The sequence below is a fragment of the Triturus cristatus genome, chromosome 4_1, assembly GCF_964204655.1.
Source record: "Triturus cristatus chromosome 4_1, aTriCri1.1, whole genome shotgun sequence".
NCBI lineage: Eukaryota > Metazoa > Chordata > Amphibia > Caudata > Salamandridae > Triturus > Triturus cristatus.
In genome coordinates this window covers 87,352,418-87,378,578 of record NC_140585.1, presented here as the reverse complement: position 1 = coordinate 87,378,578, position 26,161 = coordinate 87,352,418, and the positions used below count along the sequence as shown (strand labels likewise).

Genomic DNA, 26,161 nt, shown 5'->3' with positions numbered 1-26,161 from the left:
TGAGACATCAATCTGGCTCTCACTGTCCTCCTATATCCTGAGCTGTGATTGGCCACTATTTCATCCTGCGTCTGTCCTGACCAGTGATGGGCCACTGTCTCAGTTCTCCTTTGTCCTGACCTATTATAGACCACTATTTGAGCTCTCCACTGTCCTGACCTGCGATGGGACACTATCTCAGTCCTCCTCTGTCCTGACTTGTGAAGGACCACTATCTCAGCCCTCCTCTGTTTTGACCTGTGATGGATCACTTTCTCAGTCCTCCTCTATCCTCACCTATGATGGAGCACTATCTCAGTCCTACTCTGTCTTGACCTGGGATGGACCACTATCTGAGACCTCCTCTGTAATTGACCTCTGATTGACCACTATCTCCGCCTTCAACTGTGACCTGTCATGGACCGCTATCTTAGTCCTCCTCTGTCCTGACTTGTGATGGACCACTATCTCAGTCCTCCTCTGTCCTGACCTATGCTCTCCTCTGTTTTGACTTGTGATGGACCACTATCTCTGTCCTGACCTGACTTGTGATGGACCAGTACCTTGGCCCTCGACTGTCCTGACTTGAGATGGACCAATATCTCTGTCCTCTTCTATCCTGACCTATGATGGAGCACTATCTCAGTCCTACTCTGTCCTGACTTATGCCCTCCTCTGTTGTGACCTGTGATGGACCACTATCGATGTCCTCCTCTGTCTTGACCTGGGATGGACAACTATCTGAGACCTCCTCTTTCCTGACTTTTGATGGACCACTATCTCAGTCCTCCTCTGTTTTGACCTGTGATGGACCACTATCTCAGTCCTCTTCTGTCCTGACCTATGATGGAGCACTATCTCAGTCCTACTCTGTTTTGACCTGTGATGGACCACTATCTCAGTCCTCCTCTGTCCTGACCTATGATGGAGCACTATCTCAGTCCTACTCTGTTTTGACCTGTGATGGACCACTATCTCAGTCCTCCTCTGTCCTGACCTATGATGGAGCACTATCTCAGTCCTACTCTGTCCTCACATATGCCCTCCTCTGTTCTGACCTGTGATGGACCACTATCTGAGGCCTCATCTGTAATTGTCCTGTTATGGAGCACTATCTCAGTCCTCCTCTGTCCTGACCTGAGATCGAACACTGTCTCAGTCCTCTTCGGCCTGACCTGTGATGGACAACTATCTTAGTTCTCATCTATCCTGCCCTGTGATGGACCACTACATATGCCCTCCTCTGTCGAGACCTGCGATGGACCATGACTTATGCCCTCCTCTGTCCTGACCTGTGATGGACCACTATCTCAGTCCTCCTCTGTCCTGACTCGTGATGGACCACTAGCTCGGCCCTCCTCTATCCTGAGTTGTGATGGACCACTATCTGAGTCCTCCACTGTCCTGACCTGTGATGAACCACTGTCTCCGTCCTCCTCTGTCCTGACCTCTGCCCTCCACTGTCCTGACTTGTGATGGACCACTAGCTCGGCCCTCCTCTGTCCTGACCTGTGATGGACCACTATCTGAGCCCTCCACTGTCCTGACCTGTGATGGACCACAAGCTCGGCCCTCCTCTATCCGGAGTTGTGATGGACCACTGTCTCCGTCCTCCTCTGTCCTGACCTCTGCCCTCCTCTGTTCTGACCTGTGATGGAACATTATCTTAGTCCTCCTCTGTCCTGACCTGTGATGGACCACTATCTGAGCCCTCCACTGTCCTGACCTGTGATTGACCACTAGCTCGGCCCTCCTCTATCCTGAGTTGTGATGGACCACTATCTGAGTCCTCCACTGTCCTGACCTGTGATGAACCACTGTCTCCGTCCTCCTCTGTCCTGACCTCCGCCCTCCACTGTCCTGACCTGTGATGGACCACAAGCTCGGCCCTCCCCTATCCGGAGTTGTGATGGACCACTGTCTCCGTCCTCCTCTGTCCTGACCTGTGATGGAACATTATCTTAGTCCTCCTCTGTCCTGACCTGTGATGGACCACTATCTGAGCCCTCCACTGTCCTGACCTGTGATGGAACACTATCTCAGTCCTCTGTCCTGACCTATGCCTTACTGACCTGTGAAGGAACACTATCTCAGCCCTCCTCTGTCCTGACTCTGTCCTGACCTAAGCTGTACCACTATCTCAGTCCTCCTCTCTCCTGCCCTATGATAGGCCACTATCTCAGCCCTTCTCTGTCTCGGCTAAGAATTTCAGGCACATTTGTCTGTTTTCGTTCCCAAAGGTTGTCTATGTCCTTAAAAGATAGGTTTATAGCGCCTACAGGGCGGAGAGCGCCTGGCAGAGAACGCTTCACCACGACGTGCACGTGCCCCGAGAGGGGCAGCGTTTACGCTCTCCCAGTACCGAGAGATTCAACGCACTCTCACTATGCACCTCTGCCCTGGCTGGCCATGGGCACTAGCATTAGTGCCCAGCGATGCCCTCTGAGCTGCCTCAATGCACACACGTCTCGCGCTGTAAACGCCTCTGATGCTTGAAGGGTGACGCACCCAGACAGTGCTTGTGACTGGATCCATTTAAATTGAATCACAACCTTCATTGAAGGTGGAACATCTCAGGGCTAATGCACCTACTGCAGAGATCTGTATAACTAACTGCTTCGAGTCCTTAGCGGGCTCGCTCGTCATGTCATGCTTCTATGGTGGATACAATCGGTAGCTTTAAGTTAGGAAACATCAACAACGTGCACTGATTCCATAGAGGTAGTTCAGTTTAAATTACCAATCACAAATTCTGTCAAATATAAGGAACTCTCTATACGGGATTAAAAACTAGAACAGCTTCGGTGATGCCTGGGGGGTCCTGGGGTTGATCAGATAAGAACTCTGAACCCCCCGGTCGGATGGTCTGTACCCGACATGCCACAAATGCACTCCTTCCAGTGCATGTGTCAGCTCAGCAGGTTCAGCTCCTGCTGCAGGCATCTGCTTGGTAATTATTCGCCTAACTCTCAGTTATGTTGCCCCATTGAGTTACCATGCCTGCTGCTGAGGTCTGCGTGTACCCTCACGTCCCAGGTAGCTCAGTGGGTTGCATGCTGGGTGATGAGATGTATATGTAAAAACTCAATCACGTTTCCTTGCAATGTTGCATCCTGCTACTCTGTAGCGCATAAGTGTCTCTGGACTGGGGAACAGGTACGCACGAACCAGCTGGGTTTTGTTTAAAAATGGGACAGGTATACACAATAAACATGAAGGTGTCAACCATCACTCTCAAAATGTATGCATGTTTACCTAAACAACAGAGACGTATAGACTGAAGCATGCAATGCATTTACTATCCTTCCCCAGTCAAGCAACTAGAATTTCGTTTTTCGGCTCACTTCTCGCCACCAAAACGTCAGAATAATGAAAACTAGAATGCTTGTGTTTCCTCTTCTATCAACCCATAAAGCACAGTGGGTCACTTGACCCCTTCCACGGTCATCGGGGAGTCGGGGACTCAGTAATTAGCTGATCATAAAAACGTAAAAAATGAAAGCATCTCCCAGTCCCAGGGCAGAAAGGTAGATCCTCCTTTTTAATAACATTAAGCGTTCTGAGGGGAAGTTTTTATTGGGTCACAAGGAGTAAATGCTTATAAAGACGACCTTTGTAGACATCCCCTGCTGGAGAGAGAGGTGAAAAGTAGGGGAGAAGGGGGACACCTCGATAAAGAAGGGGGATATTACCCTACTCTGTCTCCTTGAGTGACTCCCCTCTCCGCCCCCCCCCCCCCTTCCCCCTGGAGTCCGATCCCAGCGAGGAGCAATCTATTAAAACCAGAGAGTTTCCCCGAAGCACCTGTATCTTGGCAGACACCTCTGAATGGATCGTGTGCAGCAGAAAGAAGAGAGAAAGTCCCACGGCCTGCCAGGCAGCTGCCAGCATCCCCGCCGCCCGAATCACCCTGACCAGCTTGCCCTGAGAGTCCAACTGTGGGACCTTGGTCGTCCTGCGGATCTCAGTGGAGCCAACTGGACACATCTCCCAAATGCGGAAGAAACCCCTAAAAAGCTGCACCCTGGGCCACGATCTTCTAAGCGCTGTGGTTGTTGAAATTAACGTGGACTGGCTGCAGCTGAATCCTATGAGACCCCCCCCCCCCCCCCCCCCCTCTAGGCTCCGCCATCAACCGAGGGGCGCAGAACGACAGCACTCATCGACTTAGAAACACTGAGCATGCGCGGAGAACACGAATAAACTGCAGCTTTTCAACACTTAGAAGCTGTTTAACATCTTTGATACTAAGCTCCTAATTAGCCCTTTTGTTGAAATATAAAAGGTGCCTCCTACTGTTTCTCAGTCGACCCTCCCTAAAAACCGAGACATGAGACACATAATGAGGAACTTCTGCCGAGGCTGCTGGGGTAAAACATGGGCGGCCCAGTCACCTTCGACAGGTAATCTGACCAGTGACTTCCCAGGCAAGCAACCTGAGGCGCCTGGGAGCCGAGCGCTGCCTCTGAGCGCTTGGACTCAGTTCAGTTCAGTTATTCTTTGTTTCGATGGTTAAAAATCATCATAAAAATTCATATTATAAAAAGCTAAACAACACACATGATTTTACATTAAATTAGCATAAAAACAACCGTCAACCAAACTGATACAATTCATGTAAGGTGCAATGTTACATACATAATTACTTAATCTCTTGTGTTCCTTAATCTTACTGCTACTTTTAAAAAACTTATTACTGAGCATAAGGTATGCATGTCACTTGCTCTTTGAAGGAACAACAGAGCTGATTTAGCATGACGGAATTTTCCATCTTTTAAGATGTCAACCAAAAACATGCGCCTAGGGAAACGGTAAAATGGACACAATAGTACAAAATGAAGGGTGTCCTGCGGAGATCACAAGGCACAGCTTCAAGTGAGCCATCAGGACTGTCATCTTGTAAACTTTCACAGAGATTTATGTCTGGGATTTGTGGAGGTCTAGTTTGTGTTTGTATGTGGGAAGTGTTTGTAGGTGTCATTGATAAGCGTCTCTGGGTACGCTCAATCTCCCCATTAACCGCCCCGATAACCTTCCTTAGCATTAAATCTATTGCCGTTGGTGGTGCTGTGTATCCTACTGGAGTATTAGTGTCAGGCCCTGTTTGTGTGGGAATAAGCGGGGTACACGCTTTCCTCTTAGTAGAGCGTGTTTTAGGTTTAGTGGCCATAGTACTGTTTGTATCAATATTCCCTTATCTCCTAGTTTACTCACAACAATATGGCTAGATAATATTTAGTAGCCCAACATTGTAGGACACATAAATTATATCATTTACACTCCCCTGTGTGTGCAGTCAGTTGTCCGACTTATATGGTTAGTGTGCTATGTCCACCAATACCAATTGGCAAATAGAATGTTTGTAATTTACACACACATATTCCACAGTACCTAGTTTTCCAGCAAAGGGGGGTGGCCCAGCCCAGCCTACTCCGGCCACAGAGGGCCACAGGGGGCCCGCCCTTTGCCCGGGTTTAGCCCGGCGCTGCCCGCGCGCTATCCCGCAACGCGGGAGGAATGCTGTAATTTAAGGCACCTCCAGGCGCGTAGGCTGCGTCTCCGAGGGGCATATCAACAACAACCGGCGATAATTATCGCTCAGCGCTCTTAGCGTGAGGATAATTATCGCCGGCTAGCATGAATTTTTATCGCTGAGATAGCGTGCTATTAGCAACGCTTATCTCAATAGCGATAAAAATCTACACGCTAACAGGCTAACGTGAGATTATCGCTGGAAACCCAGCGATAATCACACGTTACCTTGTTGATAGGGACAGGCAAACTTAGCCATGATATCCTCCTTCCATAGGATATCATGGCTAAGTCTGAAAATTAGCAGACGTAAAAAAGCAGCGTTAACCGCGGTTAGCGCTGCTTTTTTTGTCTCTAACAGGGTTAGCGACATTCTTGATAATAGGAGAAATGTCGCTTAGCGACATTTCTCCTATTATTTTACTCTGGAACGCCCCCTTTGCATCTCATTAGAGATGCAAGGGGAAGCGTAGAGTAAAAGGGTGCTAACATGCAAATTTGCGTGTTAGCACCCTGTTGTTGATAGGGTGCTAGTTTTATCTCTGCTTTTTTGGCTTTTAAAGCCAAAAAAGCAGAGATAAAGCCCTTGTTGATATGCCCCTTAGTTCCGCCCACAAGCGCTGGGGAGCCTGGGAGGTGAAGTCCCTCTGCACTGCGGCCGCGGTGTTCTGGCGGTGCGGCGGCGGGAGGGAAGGAAAGTTACAAGACCCAAGGTGATCACGAAACAAATCTGGTGGGTTGGTGCAAAATTCCAGCGATTAAGCAGGCGCTGGCTATGTCTTCAGGAAATGTAGAAAAGTAAAATGCAATGTCTGCTCTATATTAATTAAAGCGCCGAAGGTGCTCCTTTATTTCCTTACAGTTGTTTCAGAGGCATACCTCTGCCTTCTGAAATGAATCTGACCTTGAGATTTTAGGAGCACAAAAATAAATTACACTTCATGAGTACAGAGGAAAAATTTCGGGGGGGGGGGCTAAGAAAAAATCTTTCAAGCCATAGGCAGAGTGGAGCTGCAGGGGCTCTTAGAAGGGGTGAAACAACAGCGAGGCCTCATTAACATGCAAATGGTCTTTTAAAGACCTGTGAAGTGCTCGGGTGCGGCTGTCTCATCCCGGGCTGCCACACGCGAGGGGGGGGGGGGGGTGAAGCCCTGTAAGTCCAATGGGTGTTGCGCGCCTGGTTGTACATAATTAAAAGAAAAAAAGAGAGAGGCAAGCAGTCTCACTCAATAGCTCCAATACGTGCTTACTGGGAACACGATATCCACCATTTTCTTAGTGGCAAATAAACTGTAGTCACAGCGCAATGTAGATGAGGCTCTCGTCAAATGCACCAGATTAAACCTCACAAGTCTTTAGGGAATTCCACAAACGCCGTGCTGAATAAAAAAAAAAAAAAAGACCGCGTTATAGGCAGGGCGCGAGGCGCACCCCGATGCGCCACTCACCATTGATTGAGCCAGGTCCGGGAGGCTCTGGTACACGCACTGCAGACCAGAAATCAGGCCGCACAGTGCTCCCGTGGCCCCGGGCAGGTCGCGCCTTCGCAGTCCACACCCGCTTGGACTCACTCCCAGCAGAGACCAGTTCAGGGACAGCTGAGCTCCCGTCCTGCACAGCCCCAGCCCGGACTCCGTGGGGCAGTGGGGCCACGCCCGTGCCCGGCACTACCCCTGCTTATTCATATCGGAGACCAGGGGTGCGCCTTAAGTCCGCCTCATGGCGCTCGCCATCATGCGGAAGTTGTATCTGCTTGCTGCCCTGGTGACTGCTGGTTTCTTGTTCACTGAGGTGAGTCTAGACCCCGCGGAACCCCCTTCACGCGGTGCCAGTCTGACAAGTCTGCTCCACACGGTTTCCAGCTTTTCCCTGGATTGCTCACGTATGTGTCTACTGCCCAAATCAGCCACATCCCCTGCCCCAGTCTTCTACCCCGAGGGCGGCTTCTCTAATCCTGTTACTCTTGATATCCTGTACATCAAAATCCACCTGGCGCCCTCTTACTTCCTCCATGTGCGTGATAGTGTGAGTATACGCTCACACGAGTGCATTATCCTGCGAGTGCACTTTTCTGTGAGTTCACTCTCTTGTGAGTGCATGCTCCTGTGAGTAAACGCTTACGTTAGTACATGCTCCTGTGAGTATGCACTACAGTGAGTACATGAATCTGTGAGTACACGCTCCTGTGAGTGTGCGCTACAGTGAGTACATGAATCTGTGGGTACACGCTCCTGTGAGTATGCGCTACAGTGAGTACGTGATTCTGTGAGTACACGCTCCTGTGAGTGCATGCTCCTGTGACTAAACGCTCCTGTGAGTGCATGATCTGGTGAGTAAACACTCCTGCGAGTTTGTAGTTCTTTGAGGACACGCTTCTGTGGTATATGCTCGTGTGAGTACACGCTGCTGTGGTATATGCTCGTGTGAGTACACGCTTCTGTGGTATATGCTAGTGTGAGTACACGCTTCTGTGGTATATGCTAGTGTGAGTACACGCTTCTTCGAATGCACGCTCTAGTAACCAACCCTCTGTCGTGTCTTTACTGTTTTGTTTTTCGGGCTTCTATTTTCGACTTAAGGCTCGTGCCCAAAGTCAATGTTTCGCATTGATTAAAAATCACGTGATCACGAAAAGTGATCTCGGATCTACCTGGAATCCGATTAACTAAGTTTAGGAATAGAGTTGCAATACAAAGCGCCCGGTACTCCCTGGTCCATTCATGGATGGTTACAATACATGGGTGTCAGGGGCCGTGGGTCGGTGGTAGAAGGGGGGCGGAGGTGCTCGACATGCCCTGGTATAGCCCTGGCAGTGCCTGCTCAATTGGGTTATGGAGACAGAGGAAGTAATATCGGTTTACTTACTATTGTGGCCCCTTTGGCTAGTCACTCCAAAGGGGGCTTTCAGGGTGTACAAGGGGGGAGTCCATTGTGGCTAATGGCTGCATAGCCCCATTAAGTGCATGCGTGCAGCTCATGCCAGGGATGTGTGCAGTTTCCATGCATGGAGTCTTCCATGTAATGTCAGTTGGAGACCGGGAGGGAAGGCCTAAGCCATAGTCTGGACAGTGTTTTATTTGTGGGGCCTTCCCTTCCTATTGAACACAGACCACTGACCTCTGGCCCAGGGTTTCTCCTACAGCCATAGTAAGAGGGTGACTCCGAGACTTGAGGGTGACTCCTAGACTGAGGGTGACTCCTAGACTGAGGGTGACTCCTAGACTGAGGGTGACTCCTAGACTCGAGACTGAGGGTGACTCCTAGACTTGAGGGTGACTCCTAGACTGAGGGTGACTCCTAGACTGAGGGTGACTCCTAGACTCGAGACTGAGGGTGACTCCTAGACTTGAGGGTGACTCCTAGACTTGAGGGTGACTCCTAGACTTGAGGGTGACTCCTAGACTTGAGGGTGACTCCTAGACTGGAGGGCGACTCCTAGACTGGAGGGCGACTCCTAGACTGGAGGGTGACTCCTAGACTGAGGGTGGATCCTAGACTGAGGGTGAATCCTGGACTTGAGGGTGACTCCTAGACTGAGGGTGACTCCTAGACTGAGGGTGACTCCTAGACTCGAGACTGAGGGTGGCTCCTAGACTGAGGGTGACTCCTAGACTGAGGGTGACTCCTAGACTGAGGATGACTCCTAGACTGAGGGTGACTCCTAGACTCGAGACTGAGGGTGACTCCTAGACTGAGGGTGACTCCTAGACTGAGGGTGACTCCTAGACTGAGGGTGACTCCTAGACTGGAGGGCGACTCCTAGACTGGAGGGCGACTCCTAGACTGGAGGGCGACTCCTAGACTGGAGGGCGACTCCTAGACTGGAGGGCGACTCCTAGACTGGAGGGCGACTCCTAGACTGAGGGTGAATCCTAGACTGAGGGTGAATCCTGGACTTGAGGGTGACTCCTAGACTGAGGGTGACTCCTAGACTTGAGGGTGGCTCCTAGACTTGAGGGTGAGTCCTAGACTTGAGGGCGACCCCTAGACTGACGATGACTCCTAGACTTCAGGGTGACTCCTAGACTTCAGGGTGACTCCTAGACTGAGGGTGGCTCCTAGACTGAGGGTGACTCATAGACTGAGGGTGAGTCCTAGACTGAGGGCAACTCCTAGACTTGAGGGTGACTCCTAGACTTGAGGGCGACTCCGAGGGCGACTCCTAGACTTGAGTGCGACTCCTAGACTGAGGATGGATCCTAGACTTGAGGGCGGCTCCTAGACTGAGGGTGGCTCCTAGACTTAGGCAGTGGAGCGAAGGATTGCAAGAACATCCAGGTTCAATGTCTTGCTGGGCTGACAGATTAAACTGCTGCCTGTTTGTCAGCATTACCAGGGTAAGGCAAAACCGAGGTGGTGATTGTTGGCTTGGATTGCAGGAGCAGGGTAAGGGAGCCCACGATCATGAGGGATGAGTGGGGAAAGAGTGGTGAAAAGGGCCAATGGTTTCCTACAATCAAGACATGTTTTGTGAAGGGCTGGCCTGAATACAAGGGGCTAAAATCAGAATTAAGAGCTTTCTGGTCGGTAAGGGAACAACTCATGTTGTTCCAAAGTGAGCTTGTGAGAGGTGAGAGAGTTGTTCTACCCATGGAGCTTGACATCCAAGCTGGGTCACAACGGACATCTGGGCAGAAGCCTCACGGCAGCCCGCTTGCAAGGGTGGTACTGGTGCACAAGCATGGGTCACCAGGTGGAAGAGGTGGCGAAGGAATGCCATTGTGTGCTTCCAGTGGTAAGACCCACATGGCTAATACAGCCCCCCTTATCACCAGTTGTTGTGCTGGAGGAGCCATTGACAAAACTGGGTCTGGACATCATGGGACCTTTCACCTTGTTACAGCCAACTGAAAGGTGTGTGTTATTATTGGCAGACTGCATGTCAAAGTGGGTAACAACCAGGGGTGTGAGTACTCTATTGACGGTCTTTAGAATTCCTCAAAGGTAAGTTTACAGGTGATGGGGTACTCAAATATTTGATGATGGATTATGGGGTGCAGTTCACATCGACAGAGATGCAGGAATTCTTGAATAATATCTGAGTAACACACCAGAAGACAGCTCTCTATGCCCCGCTGGCCAATGGTCTTGCGGAACTCATGACAGGATGGTGAAGGCCCGTGTGCAGAGAGCTGTTGAAACTAGGGTACCACTCAAAGGAGTGGTGGCCTTAAAGACATGTGGTGGGCGCTCCGCATCACTCCTAGTGGCGTAATACCAAGGTCACCTTTTGAGTTTTTAAGGGGCAGAGCAGCCACTTCCAAGCTCAGTCCTGAGTGGATGCCTCTGAAAGGTTCTGCTACTCTGGACAGGGAGGAGATTGGTGCCAGAATCAGATCCAACCAGCGAAGATACAAGCACAGGTATGATGAGCAAAACTCAGTGGAGAGCAGGAAGCTGAATGTGGGGGGTCAGGTCCTGATATGGAAACCAAGAAGGGACAGGGAGGGTGTAACTAAGTACATGGGTCCTTCTGTCATTATCTCCATCAAGCGGAATGTGGTGACAGTTGCTGGTGGAGCATGTTTAGGCTTGGAGGCACCTTGGCAACAAGTTGCCAGGTGAAGAGGAGACAATCTACTCTGACAGCACTTCTAGTGAGAGTGCTGCGGGAGTGATCTTTCTGTACGTCCTGCTACAAGACAGAAAGGGCGCGGGCTCGCTTCTGAGATTTTGTTATGAAATGATTTAGTGTTCACAGTATTTGTGTTCTTTAACCCTTCGTTGGTTGTTCACTTGTAGACACGGTGAGCTGAACTTTGTACTCGTGTGATTCTTTGCCTTGTTCTGTAAGGGGGGTGTGCTGTGGCTTATGGCTGCATGGCCCCTTTAGGTGCATGCGTGCAGCCCATGCCAGGAATGCTCCCAGTTTCCACGCATGGAGTGTTCCTTGTAATGTCAGTTGGGGGCTGGAGTCTGACCCTCAGGGTGCGTCACTGGGGTTGTGTCAGTATTTATGATTGAAGAAGTAAAGACATCAGCCGGACTCTGCGTCGTAAGCACGGGGGCCACGGTCATGTGTTTGCCTCACCTGGGGGGCACACCATTCATGTCACAAGGGGTCCTCATAGCCCCCGCTTACCAGCTCTGAATACATACGCAAGGAAACTGAGAAGGGCCAGAAACATGTAGGAAACGTTGTTCAGGTCGCAAACGGCCCGATTTGGGCTGTTTGGGTCCAGAAAAATCCTTTTCACATGCACCAAACCCTATTTTACCATTTACTATCCCATTACTGAATCAGAAAATGGGTCAGCGATTCGGTATTAGGAAGGGCATGTTAAGGGTGTCCCTTCCTAATAGCGTCTCGCAGTGGCATGTATGAACGTTTTGCAACTGGAATGCATTTGTAAAACATTCACTTTTTACTGCCAAATTCAATTTGGTGGTAACCTACTCACCAACTGGAAGGGGTCCCCAAGGGACCACTTCCCCTTTGTGAATATATGCGAAAAAGTTTTTTTTAGGAGCAGGCAGTGGTCGTCACTGTCTACTCTTACAAAAATTAAAAGAAAACGTTACTTTTTTGTTTGTTTTGAAACACATCCCGTTTTTCCAGTGGCGGCTGGTGGATTTTGAAAGTGGTAAGGCGTAAGGCTTAATCCTGAATTAGACTATACGAGCAAGCGTAGTGAACGAGAGCAACCGTCACTATGGGGCTTCATTGGTGGATATCTCAAAGTGTATAGATTTTGAATTAAGGATATTCAATCTATATTCAGCTATTCATACTTAACTGAGGTATATTTTGGCAGTTGATATCCTACCTAGATCATTCCTGTAGCACAATCATTTTGTGGATGGCATTCAGAAATAAAATACCCCTCTTTTGTACCCTTGATGCCCTTCTGTGCCCTTCCATCCATCCATTACTCTGTTCCTTTCTCTATGCCCTGCCACACCAAGCTAGTTTATTCAATTCCATTTCAATTTCTGTAATGCTTGTATTCTTAAGATTTCCTCTACCTATTCTCATTTATGCATATCACTCGATTCCTCCTTTATTCTCCGTGTCCTGCTTTATCTCCATCACTCTCCTCTTGCTGTTGCTACCTATGACTTCAGTTTCCTCCTCACACTGATTGGATTGGATTGCAATATTTGTGTAGCGCTTACTACCTATGAGGGGCTTTGAAGCACTTGCCTACATGGGTGGCAGGGCCGGATTGGCCGTAGCGGGCACGGGCAATCCCCCGGTGCGCCGCATGGGTGGGGGCCGGTTTGGGGCTCCTGGGGGCCGTTTTGTTACAGGGCCGTTTTTGCAGCAATCGGCCCTGTAACAAAATCGTCCGAAAACCGGCCCTGGCAAAGAGCTCGGATAGGGGGGCGGCCGAGCACTTTGCCAGGGCCGGTTGTGGTTCCCAGTCCGGCCCTGATGGGTTGCACGCTGCATCTTGTAAGGTGTGTGCATCTTTTGTTTTGTTCCTTTCAGGGGCGGCTGGTGACATTTGAAAGTGGTGGGCCGTAAAATGATTGCAAAGGAAGCAAATAAACGAAAGGAGGAAAGAGAAGGTAATACCTGTTTCTTGAAGTCTCCGACTGGTTTTTTAGGTCTCGCCTAGCTAAGAGGGGCATTTCAAAGTGCTCCCAAAAGGGGATTGCATGGCGAGCACGCACACAATCACGTGCATCGTGCCGCCATGCAATCCCCTTTTGGGAGCACTACAGCCCACTGGCGCCCTCAGCATCATACTTCAAAGGGTCCGCTCCCCCGCCTGGAATGCGCTCCCCCGCCCCCGCCACAGCATGCCGAGAGATTGGGCAAGTTGAATTGCAGTGTGAAAATAAAAATCCGAGCTTAATCACGGCCTCTCAGCTTCCGCACTGTGTGATTTTGGCCAAATTCTTTTTCACAAAGCCGCTTTTGTGCACATCACAAATGACCGCACCTTCAAATGCGCGAGTTCGGAAAGCTCTGAAATGCGCCTACATGTTACAGAAATGCATTCTTTTAACTTTAAAGACATTTGATCATGTATTTGTTTGTGTCACAGCTCGCCAACCTTCACCCCTTCCCTCGCTCGCTCTCTCCCTATTCCCCGCCTCCCCTTTGGTTTCTCCCTTCCCTTACTTCCCCTTCCCTCATTTCCTCCACAATCCAAGCTTAATCACGGCGTCTCTGCTTCTGCACTGTGTGATTTTGGCAAGTTGAACTGCACAATGGCAATGAACGAGTTCGGAAAGCTCTGAAATGCGCCTACATGTTACAGAAATGCATTCTTTTAACTTTAAAGACATTTGATCATGTATTAAATCCGAGCTTAATCACGGCGTCTCAGCTTCCGCACTGTGTGATTTTGGCCAAATTCTTTTTCACGAAGCCGCTTTTGTGCACATCACAAATGACCGCACCTTCAAATGCGCGAGTTCGGAAAGCTCTGAAATGCTCCTACATGTTACAGAAATGGGGGGGGGGGGGGTCACGCGCGGGGGGTGGGGGGGTCGCACGGGAGAATATACATTTAAAATTAAGAGGAAAACTTACCTGACCGCCTCTGCTCCTGGTCCGCGTTGGCGCCTCTGCCCTCTTCAAACTGGAACAGCACGTCAGCACTGCAGTGGCAACCCCTCAGCCAATCCTGGCGCTGCTGCAGCGCCAGGATTGGCTGAGGGCACAGCCTACTCTTCGCCCGCTGCCTGCCCATTAGGAGACCGAGGGGCTCCTAATGGGCATGCGCAGTCCGTGAAAACACAAGTGCACATGACTGGGCACGGGCTAAAAATTAGCTCACCATTCCCACTCATGCGCACTTGTGCTGCAGTGCTGCCTGGTCTGACAATGCATGATGCCGGACCGCCCACGGTCCGACGTCATGCTGACTGACATGCATTGTCGGTTCTCCCCACCCTCGGCGTCTCTGAACTTAAGTAAACTATGTTCAGAGACACCGAGGGAGCTGCGGGCGGGTGCGGGGGGGGGTGCAACGCCCCAATGGACGCACCGCGCCTGGTTCCTATGTGTTAAGTGTTTTCGTGTCAGGCTGGAGGTCTGTCGTGGTGCTACTTTCTTGTTATGGGCCACAGCACTTAGCAAAGTGATAGATGAAGAAGTGGGAGAGACAGGCACACAGTTCAGTTGTATCCATACAAGTGCACACGATCACAACCCCCTGAAAGCATTAGTTGTGAAACTGCATCAGTAGGCAAGCACAGCATCCTTGTATACAACGAGTGATCTTACGGTTATATTTCTACAGTACAACACCAGACTGCGCACTTGACACAACTTGTATATTGTTTCTCATCGTCAAAGCAGACAATATATTTACTGCATTAAAACATTAAAATGTGAAGAACAAGGTTTCTTAAATAAAATACTTAAGAGGCTAAACTGCAATTATTTGAAATAAACTTTTGTGGGGACTGGAAAACGTGCAAAATTTAAATGCATATTCCATTACAAACCCAGTACTAAAGGTGTTTTCTAGGCAACTGCTATAGCATAATTGAAAAAAATAAAGGTCCCTCAGGTATACCTGTTTTACAGTTTTCCGGCTGAGGATTTACTCAAAGAAAGCGTGTTGGGTTGAAATGTGAATGGTTGGGGACATGCTGGGAAAAAAACACACAAACACAGCCTTAAAAAAAACCTCAAAATGAAAGCTCTGCTCAGCTCACTACCCGTGAGTAGCAAAGTTGACTTTATTGAAAAGCAATGAACTTTTCAAGGAAGGCACATACCAGGCTGACGTGGTGCACTAGAAAATGTAACATGCCAGCGCACTGAAGTAATTCTCTAAACCCTGTTGTGCTGCTTTGAACAAATGACTGTCAAAGCAGAAATATAGAAGTGCTCCAGGAGTTGCCCGTAGGTCGTGACCCTTATTCCTCCAATCCTGGCTTCCTGTTAACAACTCGTCACAGAGTGGGGTGGGGGAAGGCTGGCTGATCCACCCCACTCTGAAGAGTTGGGAAAGGCAAACCCTCGCTGACTAACCTGCTGTTTTGGAAAGCTCAGGCTGCAGCCTGAAGCGCCCAAAGGGAGTCAGTCAGCGAGGGTGGTGCACTTCACAAGGGAGGAGTGGCCCTTCACTCGAGCACGTCACAGAAACAAGGGCTGAAATCAAGTAAGCCCCAAACATTCTGCGACACTGCACATGTGCAGGGAATGTTGTTGTGACTGCCTGACCCTAGCGCAGAACGAGGGTCAGAACTCAAAGATTAGCTTAAGAATCAATGTTTAGCGCAGCAGGTAGGATGCATTTATTTAATTTTAAAAAGTATTTACGAAGGCAACAACTACGGGGTCGGAGCCCCCACGCCCATACAAAGAAACCGCCCCTGCATTTTTCTTTAAGTAAAACTGGTTGAATTAAAAACAAATATGTTGCTTTACTTAAAAGCAAACACAGGCATGGTGCTCTAAGGCCCCCAGCAGGCCACCATCCCTGTGTTTTTAGCGATTCCCAATAGGTATTGCCACCTACCTCATGAATAATAATGAGGTAGGTCAGTTGCAACTTACTGGGAATCGCTAACAGTGTAAAGGTCACTGTTGTACATATCTGTTTGCAATTTCCTTATAGCGAATTGCAAAGAATTGCTATTAGGAAACTGCAAACTGATCTATGTACATATGGCTCATCATAGTTCGGATGGGAGCAGGATGCACTGTGTCCTTAACTGTAAACGAAGACAAACATTGACATTGCCATTAGGTCTCACCTTTTGGCTGTTAAAAGTGTGCAGCAATGCAGCACATTAACCTGAGTGCTGGGCCGCCAGGCATTGAAGAGCTATACAATTATTACACATTTTGTTTACAAGCAGAAATGGCCAACACTCCTTTATAAATTGTTTAAATACCAACGTCACTCAAAAACAAGCTGGACCACATATAGATTCAATGACAGTGCAGATGAAAGAAAATCAAGTTATTTGTTCTCATTCTTTAAACAACTGCTTGAATCATACTCAGGGCCGGACTGGGAACCGAAACTGGCCCTGGCAAACTACTCAGTCAGCCCCCATGGGGGTGCAGCCGAGCTGTTTGCTACAGCTGATTTAGGCCGATTTCGTTACAGGGGGCCGATATTGCCGGCCCCCGGTAACAAAAACGGTTTCTGAAGGCCCTACAGCAGCCCCTATCCTGGTTGCCCACCTGGGAAAGACCCAGTGCCTGCTACGGCCAATCTGGCCCTGATCATGCTCCGTGATTTGACCTGCCATTCTCCTCAGCTGCTGACTCTGGCAGCAGGGGTTGTGACGTCAAAACTCAACTGTAATAAGTTATTACAGTTGAGTTCTGATGTCATGTCTTTGTTATTGATGACTAGGTGCGTCACAAGTCACTAAATATGAAGAAACTAGAAATGTGGTTTTATACAGGGATTGCAGAATCCCATGTATTACTAAGGATACTGTAGGTCATTGAGTAGTTTCATGACCATATAGAGGAATTATGTCAAAGGCTGAGTTCCATTAACCCCTTTGCTGCTAAGCCTTAGACCCCACATGCTAAGCATTTCTTTGTCTATTTGGGGTAGTTTGTGCTCAGGCCCCCGTAACTTTTTGTCCATATAAAGTATCCATGACAAATTTGTGTCCGTTTCTTCCAACATCTTGAGGACTCTAAAAGTACCCATGATCTGTGGAGTCCCCAGGAGGGGACTGAGAAATTTGCAAACATACAGCAAAATGTTTTGGGGAAAAAATGGGGGAAAAGTGCTGCAGAAAAAAGCATCTAATTTTTTCAATAAGGGTTGTCAGTGCTGAAATCACCACCTTCCCAGCTTTCAAGAACAGGCAGAACATTTTCAGAGAACCAACATTTTTTACACAGTTTCGGCAATTTACTGGTACATAGCCTATTTTTCCTTTTTTTGTGCTTTCAACAGATTTGGACCCTTTCCTGTTGCAGGCACTTTGCCCACCCATGCAAGTGAGGTAGCATTTTTATTAGGGGACCTGGGGAAATGCTGGTTGGTAGGAAATTTGTGCGGACCCAGTGATCCCACAGCGGTCCCACACAGAAATGTAAGGAAAATTAGATTTTTTTTTAGCTAAATTTGACATTTGCAGGGGATTCTGGGTAAGAATACGTTGGGTGATCCACGCAAGTCACACCTCCCTGAACTACTTCCCTGGGTGCCTAATTTTAAGAAATGTCTGTTTTTTGTAGGTTTACCCAGATGGCCGCCGAACCCACAACCCAAAAACGCAGGTGACCCCCTTGCAAAACCAGGTAGTTTTGTGATAGATACGTGGTCACCTGTGTTTTTGATCTCAGGCTTGCAGATATCAAGGGAAACCTACCAAACCCAGACATTTTTCAAAACTAGACACTTAGGGGAGCCCAAGGTGGTGTGGTTTGCATTGGTCCCCCAACATATTCTTACCAAGAATCTGCTGCATACCTCAAATTAAGCTAAAAAGTCACATTTTCCTCAAATTTCCATGTGAGAAAGTTGTGGAATCACCTCACCGGCACAAATTTCCTACCACTCAGCGTTCCCCTCAATCTTCTGATAAAAATGATACTCACTTATGTAAGTGGGCCAAGCGCCTCTGCCAGGGAAGGGCCAAAACTGTGTAGAGATTGTGAGGGAACCAAAGTGTGTCCAAATGGGCAGTTTGTTTATATGTTTCTCGGCTGACGCTGCTTTGGGCGCTACAGAAGTGAAGGATCATTTTAAACAGGAGACCGAAAGGAATAATGGTTGGTAGGAAATTTGTGCCGGTGTGGTGATCTCTCAACTTCCCCACACAGAAATGTGAGGAAAATATTTTTAGTAAATTTGAGGTTTGCAGGGGATTCTGGATAAGGAAACACTGGGGAATCCATGCAAGGCACACCACCAGCCAAGTGACAGTCCACGCACAGTGTAAGCCAAGCGACATCCACACACACTGCCAGATGAGTGCCATATATGCACACTGCCAGCCAAGCGTCACCCACGCACACCATCAGTCAAGCACCATCTTTCCCAGGTGCCCAGTGGGCTTTCTGCCCCCCGAGGGGGGCAGTTCGGGAGGTATTGCATCATCTGCCCCCAAGGGGAGGCAGTAAGGCATCGCTCCCCATTTATGTGGGGTTGAGGCAGCGCTATGCCCATTGTGGGCGGCCCCACCCCTCTTTTATAAAATAAAATGATCCCTTGTGTCTAGTTGGCTTCCCTTCTCCCAGGAGGCAGATCTGGGGTAATAAACCGCATCTGCCCCCAGAAGTGTATAAAGACCATCCCATTATTGTATGGGGGTGTGTGGGGCATTGGCATGCCAATTCTAGGCAGCTCCTACTCCTACGTATCAAAAAACCCCATAATCCCTGGTGCCTAGTGGGCTTTTTGCGTTCCCTGGGGGGGGCAGAAAGACTTTCTTCACAATTTCATTTGTGTGGGCGATTGGTCTTGCCCATTGTGGGCGGTCCCCACTCCTCTTTCATAATAAGAAAAAAATCCTGGCTTTCTACTGGGTTTTCTACCACCCCTGCAGGGAAGATCGGGGTAATAACCCCCATCTGGCCCCCAAGAGGGGCAGAAAGACTGTCCAAATTGTGTTTGGGAGGTGGGGGCACAGGCAGGCTCATTTTGGGCAGCCCCCACCCCTATGTATAAACAAATATATTATCCCTGGAGGGTGGATCCCTGCTTGGGGATCGCCTTCCTTCTTCAATTCCCAAGCAGGAATCCACTAAAGAGGGGAGATTCTTCCATTTCTAATAGTACCTCTTTCATCTGCCTATGTGCTCAGGGGCTGAGATAGCCCAGCGAGCAAGCAGGCAGTGAAAGTGAAATGAGCCGATCGGCTCATTTAACTTTTGTTTTCAGTGAAATGATGTCATAGCAGTGTGCTGGCTGATTCTCATTTAACTGACAACCCAGGACAGCTTCAGAAGCTGGTGAAGCTATTTCCCAGCTCCTGAGGTTGTTTTGGAATAAAAGTAATTCTTCTGGTGCCTGCACCAGAGGGATTTACAGTGCCTTGTGCGCCTACGAGCGGATGCCATCCGGTTCTCTCAAGCACAATTGCATTGGACGGCTGTGTGTCCGACGCATGGAAGGGGTTAAAGGTCATGGAACTCCAAGATGACTTTCAATTTCCTTACAATGAATGTCAGGGAGTACTTTATTCCTTATAATACATGGTCACAGCATCACCCTTCCAACAAATTGTTTAAATCTTTGGTGTCTTCTTCTTCCATATGAAATAGATAGGGTGTTTGCAGAACGGAAAAATAAAAGTAGAATTTTTGCAAAATTAAACATATCAAAAAGTAGCTTGTTAATCCAAGGCCAAATGCAGAGTTTCTTCATAGGGTCAAGAACTCCTTGGTGACTTGCAATAACCTTATAATGTCTGGCAAGGAGTACTTTTTCGAATATATCACAAATGATCAGCTACATGATCTTGTCTTAATTAAAGGTAACTAGAGATGTCACTGATCCTCTGTAATAAGAAAGTTAGTAATAGGCTTTTATATAAAGAGTGCAAGCATTAATGTTTTGTAATACATCTTTGATTCAAGCCCTACAAACATCACTTGGACACTGTATGACTGAAACACCTGCATATGCAATACATGCACAAGGACGAAAACAATGGAACACAAATACTGATGATCTATTAGCAAGGCTTCCGCATGAGTAAGGAAAACTGTCAACCAAGTCAGAAAATATACTAAAATAATAGCCATTATGAGTTATGATGCGTGACAATGTTAAAATTCAATAAACTAGATGTTTCAATATACAACATAGCCTTTGGGAGCCGTCGTCCTCCTATGGGAGTCAGGGGCAGAGCTGAGCTTTGGCACAGAGCCTGTCAGTGCCTCCTCTATGAGAGTCCCATCTGAGTTCTCCGACAGCTATGGCGGAGGTGAGGCACAGGGCAGATCGGCTGCTCCAGGAACTGCAGCGCACCTCATGAGTCTCCTCCATGCGAGCAGTGTGCTCGTTGGGTGCGGTGAGGGTAGGGTTCACATGAGTGGGGGGGAGTGAGGTGAGGGGAAACCTTCCGAAGGTTATTTGTGGGCCTATACAGACTACCCATATAATAACAACAATTCCTATAAACAAGCTGTCAAAAGGATATTCCTTGCATTCCATTCTTGTTTTGTCCATAAGAAACCCACACAAAATGCAATATGTCATCATACCACCCCCGCCAAGTTAGAGTCATGCGTCACACTGACTGTGATCGTACGAGATAGGTACTTTATAATGAGGTTCTGTAGGAAAATGATTACGTGCTGTGGTTCTCTTGCAAGGAAAATGCATTTCTTTTTTTGTGCACCATACGAAATGCAAATGATGGCTTGGCAATTCAGAGAACCATCGGTTACATTGTTGTGTTGTTTTAAAACTTCATCACACGGCTCTTTTTTAACTTGTTAGGTCGAGCATCAGCGCATGCGCTGTCTGCAAGACCTCCTGTAATCACTCTATGGAGTGTAATACAGAATGCTGCTTGCGATTGGTTAATTCCTGCATCGCTTATGTTTCGTGACTCCTTATTGGTTAGGGCTCTGAATCATCATTTCCGATTTTTGCACGAGGAGCACCTGCTATTTACAGTTCCCCTACATTCATAAGTGTTTTGTGTTCTTTATGCACTACTTGTTTATTTACTTCTTATTAGCACCACCAGCAAGACTCATATTGATGGAACTCATATTTTAAAAAAATATTCTGATGGCGCTTGTGCTACAATGACAAAGGTTGCACCACATCACGTCATTTAAATTCACAAGGAGACATCGCTCACAAGGAACACGACTGTAAGGGAAGCCACCAGCTTCTTGCACGTCCATGGTGTACGTCCGCACTGAGGCTAGGGCTTTAAGTGAGCCGGGTCTCACCAGGTCTGAGCACCGGCAGTTTTTTAAAGGGGGCCTGGAAACAGGTCCCTATCGGGCTCTGTTTTGTGCCCTGACACAGTCGGTCTGTTTTTTTAGGTCTCGCCTGATCCAGTGCATGCGCTGGACTGGCCGAGACATTTGGTGTACAGGTTTTCTAAGTGCTGCCTGTGGCCTAAAGCTTGCGTGCACGTAAGCGTGCCCGCGCGCACGGCTGTGCACTTTCACCGCTTCATTTTCCTATCAGGTGCCATCTGTCTTTCCTTAGTTTATGGCTTTCCTATGCCACGCGCAGGCACCCTACTCCCTCCCGTCTCCCCCTCCCTCTTCGTCAGCTTCAGTTTCACGGCCGCGCGGGATATTAGTTTCACTTTCACGGCCGCCAATGCTTGTTTAAACTAAGGCGAGTGAAAATCGAAGCCGAGATGTAAACCTGTGACTCACAGATGGGGGCATTAAGCCACAGATCTATCTATTTCAGTACCTCAAAAACTCACCTTTCGTCCCCGGCACTCAGGTGCTTCCTACTTAAGCCCCAACACATCATCCAACTACATTCATTATCAAGCTTAAAGGAAACATGCCGGTTCTCTTACCCATGCTATACTGCTAACAATCACCAACCATAGGCATTCTAAAATGTTTTTATTTGATGATGTCAGATGGGTTTTTGAGACCTATTATGACATCATTCACCGGATGGCCCCTTTAATGGCAATCAATGTGTATCCATAAGTGTATGGCAACCTACAAAATGGCATTTAATGTGCACATTTCGAGGATATCTCAAAATGTGCTGGACCCTGTAAAAAGCCTGTGTCCATATTATCCACAGTCATTACCTGGATCGATAACCGGGGATGTTATTTAGCCGCATTTCTCGCATGCTGAAGCAGGGAATATGGAAATATATTCGGTACGAAATAAATTCCAATCAGATTCCTGCACATAATACCTAAATGTCTTATTTGTGAGATGCTGCAGGGATCCCATGACAGTACGGAGGAGATAATTACGCAGCCCGGGAACAAAATGATCCCATAAACTATATTTTTCTTGACATCCTCAGTCACAACACAGTTTCGACGCCACATGCAAGTTCGAGTCTCAGGGGAAATAAAACTTGAGGGAGCGTGGCTTTCAGGATTTATGTCGTATGCCTGGCTTGGCACAGGCTGGTTATTATTCTATCAAAAAAAGTGTCACCCCTTCCGCCCTTCGCCTTTCGACGTGGCGTCCTTGGGAGCCGTCGCTTGCTCAGCCCTGTGATCGCGTGATGAGAATGACAGCAGTCGAAAGGCACGGAAGGAGGTTGATGCATCGTCGCCAATGTAGTATCGTCGGGGAACAGAGTGGAGGGATCCGCGAAGCCTGCGCTCTTCTGCACAACAATAATAGAGCCATGTGCACTCTTGGGTAGAAATTGTGAGGGTCCGCCGCCCTAGCGTGTAACTATTGCTCTGTGGATTTAATAGCACATGAATATTGACTAATTCTGCCGAGTATATCGCAAAGCAAAATTATTACCCTACATATTTGCTTCCAAGAATTGCTTTTTTTCCCAGATGTGTCATACCCACTTGATTACGGGAAAATAACAATTCTAAAAGACGTCGCATGGATGGTTTTACTTCCAATGACCTTTAACCTATCGGAAATAAGCCAAGTTATTCCCCAAAACTCCCTCCAACTGATTCACATTTTTAGAGTAAAAATACGTTAGTTTGAATGATACCTTTGGAATCAGTAAAATTATATGCCTAAAATCCCCTTTTGAAAATAGTCCGTGCCTGCGCCTACAAGTCTTGTCTATTGGGTGACAAATTTGAGTGACCGAGGACACAGCCAATAAAAAGCTACTAAAACGGTCCACTGATGGCTGGCAAATATGACCTTTGCAAATTGTATCCTGCTGCAGAGGTCAGGAGACTCTTATGCCACAGTTTCAATCTATGCATTCAGTTGTTTTATCACTCTGGGTAGAGCACACCTGGTTCCAAGAAGCAAATAAACTTTTTTATTGTAGCAGGAGCATCTCAAAGATGACGTGAAATACACATAACAATAAAAGACCAAGTCTCAAACACAATAATATTGTGATAATTGTATCTTGTAAGTGCAAACTCAGTCCTGGCCAGACCACTTTCTCGTGTCTTCCAGTTTTTTAAAACTTAAATTTTGATCCTGGAAAAAATAGTTACCTAAAACCAAACCAATCAGTCACTATAGACATGCATGGCTAAAGAGCTTGAAGCAACATACATCAAAACAGTAAAACCTCCCTGAATGCCTCCTCTCTCAGGCCTCCTGCAGAAATCATTCCAAGAAAGTATCAACCACACAGGACCAGTTGTCTCACTCAGACCTATAAATCAAAGGCAGCCGTGTAATCCATCAACCAGTGGTGTAATATGAAGACCGCTGAGCTTGAAGAAACTAGCCCGTGGCTGCAAGCGACGGTATAGACTGGTAGCCCACCGTGACCCACTGTAATGAGCATTAGCATAGCCAATAGGTCTCGCCTTTGGGACCTTATAAGTGTTTAGTTATCCAGCACAATATCCTTGGTGCAACAACAGCAGGTGTTGCATGGCTAAACACTTATAAGGTCCCAAAGGCGAGACCTATTGGCTATGCGGGCTGTAGTCCCTTTCGCGGCGTCCAGCGCGGTCTCAGCGCGGTCTCACAACCTCCGACCCCCGGGCAATGCAGAGTGCGCAGCGGAGCGTCCTTCCACCAGGTAGGTTTGTTGCCAATGCTTGTTCTGGACTGCAGTGACAACAGGCACATTGCTGTGTGCATGCTCACACTGCTCACTTCTCACTAGTGGAGAAGTTATGGCATAATGTCATGCCATGTGAGCGTTGTAGGGGAAGGGAAATCCTTAAAGAGAGTCATTTTCTCTCTGGATTTCCCTTCTTTTTTTGAAACTCGGGAGCAGCAACATTGTCATGGTGTCACCAGGGCTGTAAGTGGAAGCTTTTTCAATATTATATACAAGCCACAGTTGCTGCTTATTTATCTTATGCAACTTACAACCATTGACAAAGCCAATAGTCCTGACTTGTAGGTATGATGTTACTTGTATCACATATCTGGATGCAATGCCAGAACCAGCAAAATACAAGTCGGGCGGCACACTATGCTAATCACATATTTTTGACCTATGTGTTTTTTAAGCCACGCCCCTTTGAGAGACCCCCCATTTTTTAAAAATCCCACTTAAAGCCCTGACTGCGGCTTAACGCTGCCAGCAAGACTCATATTGATGTTTTTCAGGACAATAATTATTATTTATGCTATGCTACAGAACCGTTCCGATGACGCTTGTGTGGCGAAGGTTGCACCACGTCATTTACATTCACCAGGAGAGCCAGCTTCTTACACATCCGTGGTGCACGTCAGCACTCAAGTTTGGCACTGGGTGATCTGATTGTAGGGCTGGGTTTAGACAGCCGTCCTTTCTGCCTACTTTGCAGCAATGTAAGAAAAGAGCCAAAGTGCCACGTTGTGAAAAAAATCTATGCAGTGAAACTACGCTGTTTCATCTAAAACATATAAGTGTGAGAATACTTTCAAATCAGATGTATTCTTGGTAACAGGTCATTGGCGGGTTCGTGTTTCGAGATGTTAACATTAAGGTGCCTGTTGTGTCGGGTGAGTGCCTGAGTTACTAGCCAGCTCTGACACTAGTGGAGGGTCACGGGGGATCGTTACGGGCCTTAAATGAACACAGGAGACAGGAGTGGGTTTTGTGGATATCGCCGTCCGTAGCCCAACTGGCGTACGTTCATGCGTACCCTATTTATTTAGTCAAGGGTCACCTGACCCTCACGCAACGTGCCTGTTACGTCACAGGCACAACACAACATTCCTTCCCAACAAATATTAAACCAACAACAAAGACCACTCAAGCGCCTAAGTATGCTTGGTTAGTCCCCCCAGCTTCAGGCGTACCATAAGCAGTTTCATTCAAACAACTAAGAACAGTCTTAAGTGAAATAGTCCCGCAGGTGGCGAGTGGGCTCGGGATCCTCCCGCAGGCGATGTTGGGACCTGCCACGCCCAGGGTCTCTCCTGCTCCGGTCCCAGACGTTACCTCGCTGCAGTCATTTCCAGGGTGACCATGATCTGCCTCTGGTCCTGCGCTCGCCACTTCACCTCCTTGAGTCGGGACACTGTCAATGGTTTCCCCACCACTTTCTGCCGGGGAGGTCTCCAAAGTTTGGTCCTGTCTGCCATCCGTTGGTGCCAGTGTGCCCGAGGGAGGCCTCACCCAGGCCGGCACAGACGGTGACACCGCCTGCTGATATTTCTTGAAGTGTGATATATTTCGGGTCACTGTTTCTCTCCCTCGAGTCGCGATGATCTGAGTACCTTTGACGTTGACAACTGTCTACGGGTCCTTCTCATATGGCAATTGGAATTTTCCACTGGTTATTCAATTTTGGAGTAGCACCAAATCTCCCTTTTCAAATGTCAGTGGTTGCGCCCGCCTCCTTTGACTGACTTGAGCATGAGCTTTTAGACGTCTCGAGTCAACTTGAACATCATCAGGCACCTCAGGGCGCCACTGGGGGTGATGTGGAATGGAATCCGTAACCACTTTCCCCATGAGGAGATGTGCTGGTGCTACCCCTGTGGTGGTATGGGGAATCTGGTGGTAACTTCGTAGAAAGGTGAAAATGGCTAACTCCACCGACTGACCTTGGTAATGAGCAATGTGTATCACTTTATTTAAGGTCCGCATAAAACGTTCCACCTCCTCATTCGCTTGCTGCCATCTTGGGGTAATTCTCCGGTGGCGGATGCCAAATGTGCTTAGATATGTGGCTAGCTCTTGTCCTTTGAAAG

At 48.1% G+C, this 26,161-nt stretch overlaps 1 protein-coding gene and 1 long non-coding RNA gene across 3 annotated transcripts in view; one reads left to right on the top strand and one right to left on the bottom strand.

The window, feature by feature from the left end:
* Positions 1 to 7,082, bottom strand: part of LOC146839619 (uncharacterized) — a 203,377-nt gene extending 196,295 nt beyond the window's left edge. The window contains exon 1 of one of the 2 annotated variants that reach the window (XR_014981111.1): positions 6,960 to 7,082. This is a non-coding gene — a long non-coding RNA (uncharacterized LOC146839619). The remainder of the gene's footprint in view (positions 1 to 6,959) is intronic. The other variant, XR_014981112.1, reaches the window with a different exon arrangement.
* Positions 7,043 to 26,161, top strand: part of LOC146839617 (NXPE family member 3-like) — a 294,129-nt gene continuing 275,010 nt past the window's right edge. The window contains exon 1 of the mRNA XM_085651695.1: positions 7,043 to 7,302. Within this exon, the coding sequence (XP_085507821.1) occupies positions 7,231 to 7,302 (72 nt within the window). The 5' untranslated portion in view covers positions 7,043 to 7,230. The remainder of the gene's footprint in view (positions 7,303 to 26,161) is intronic.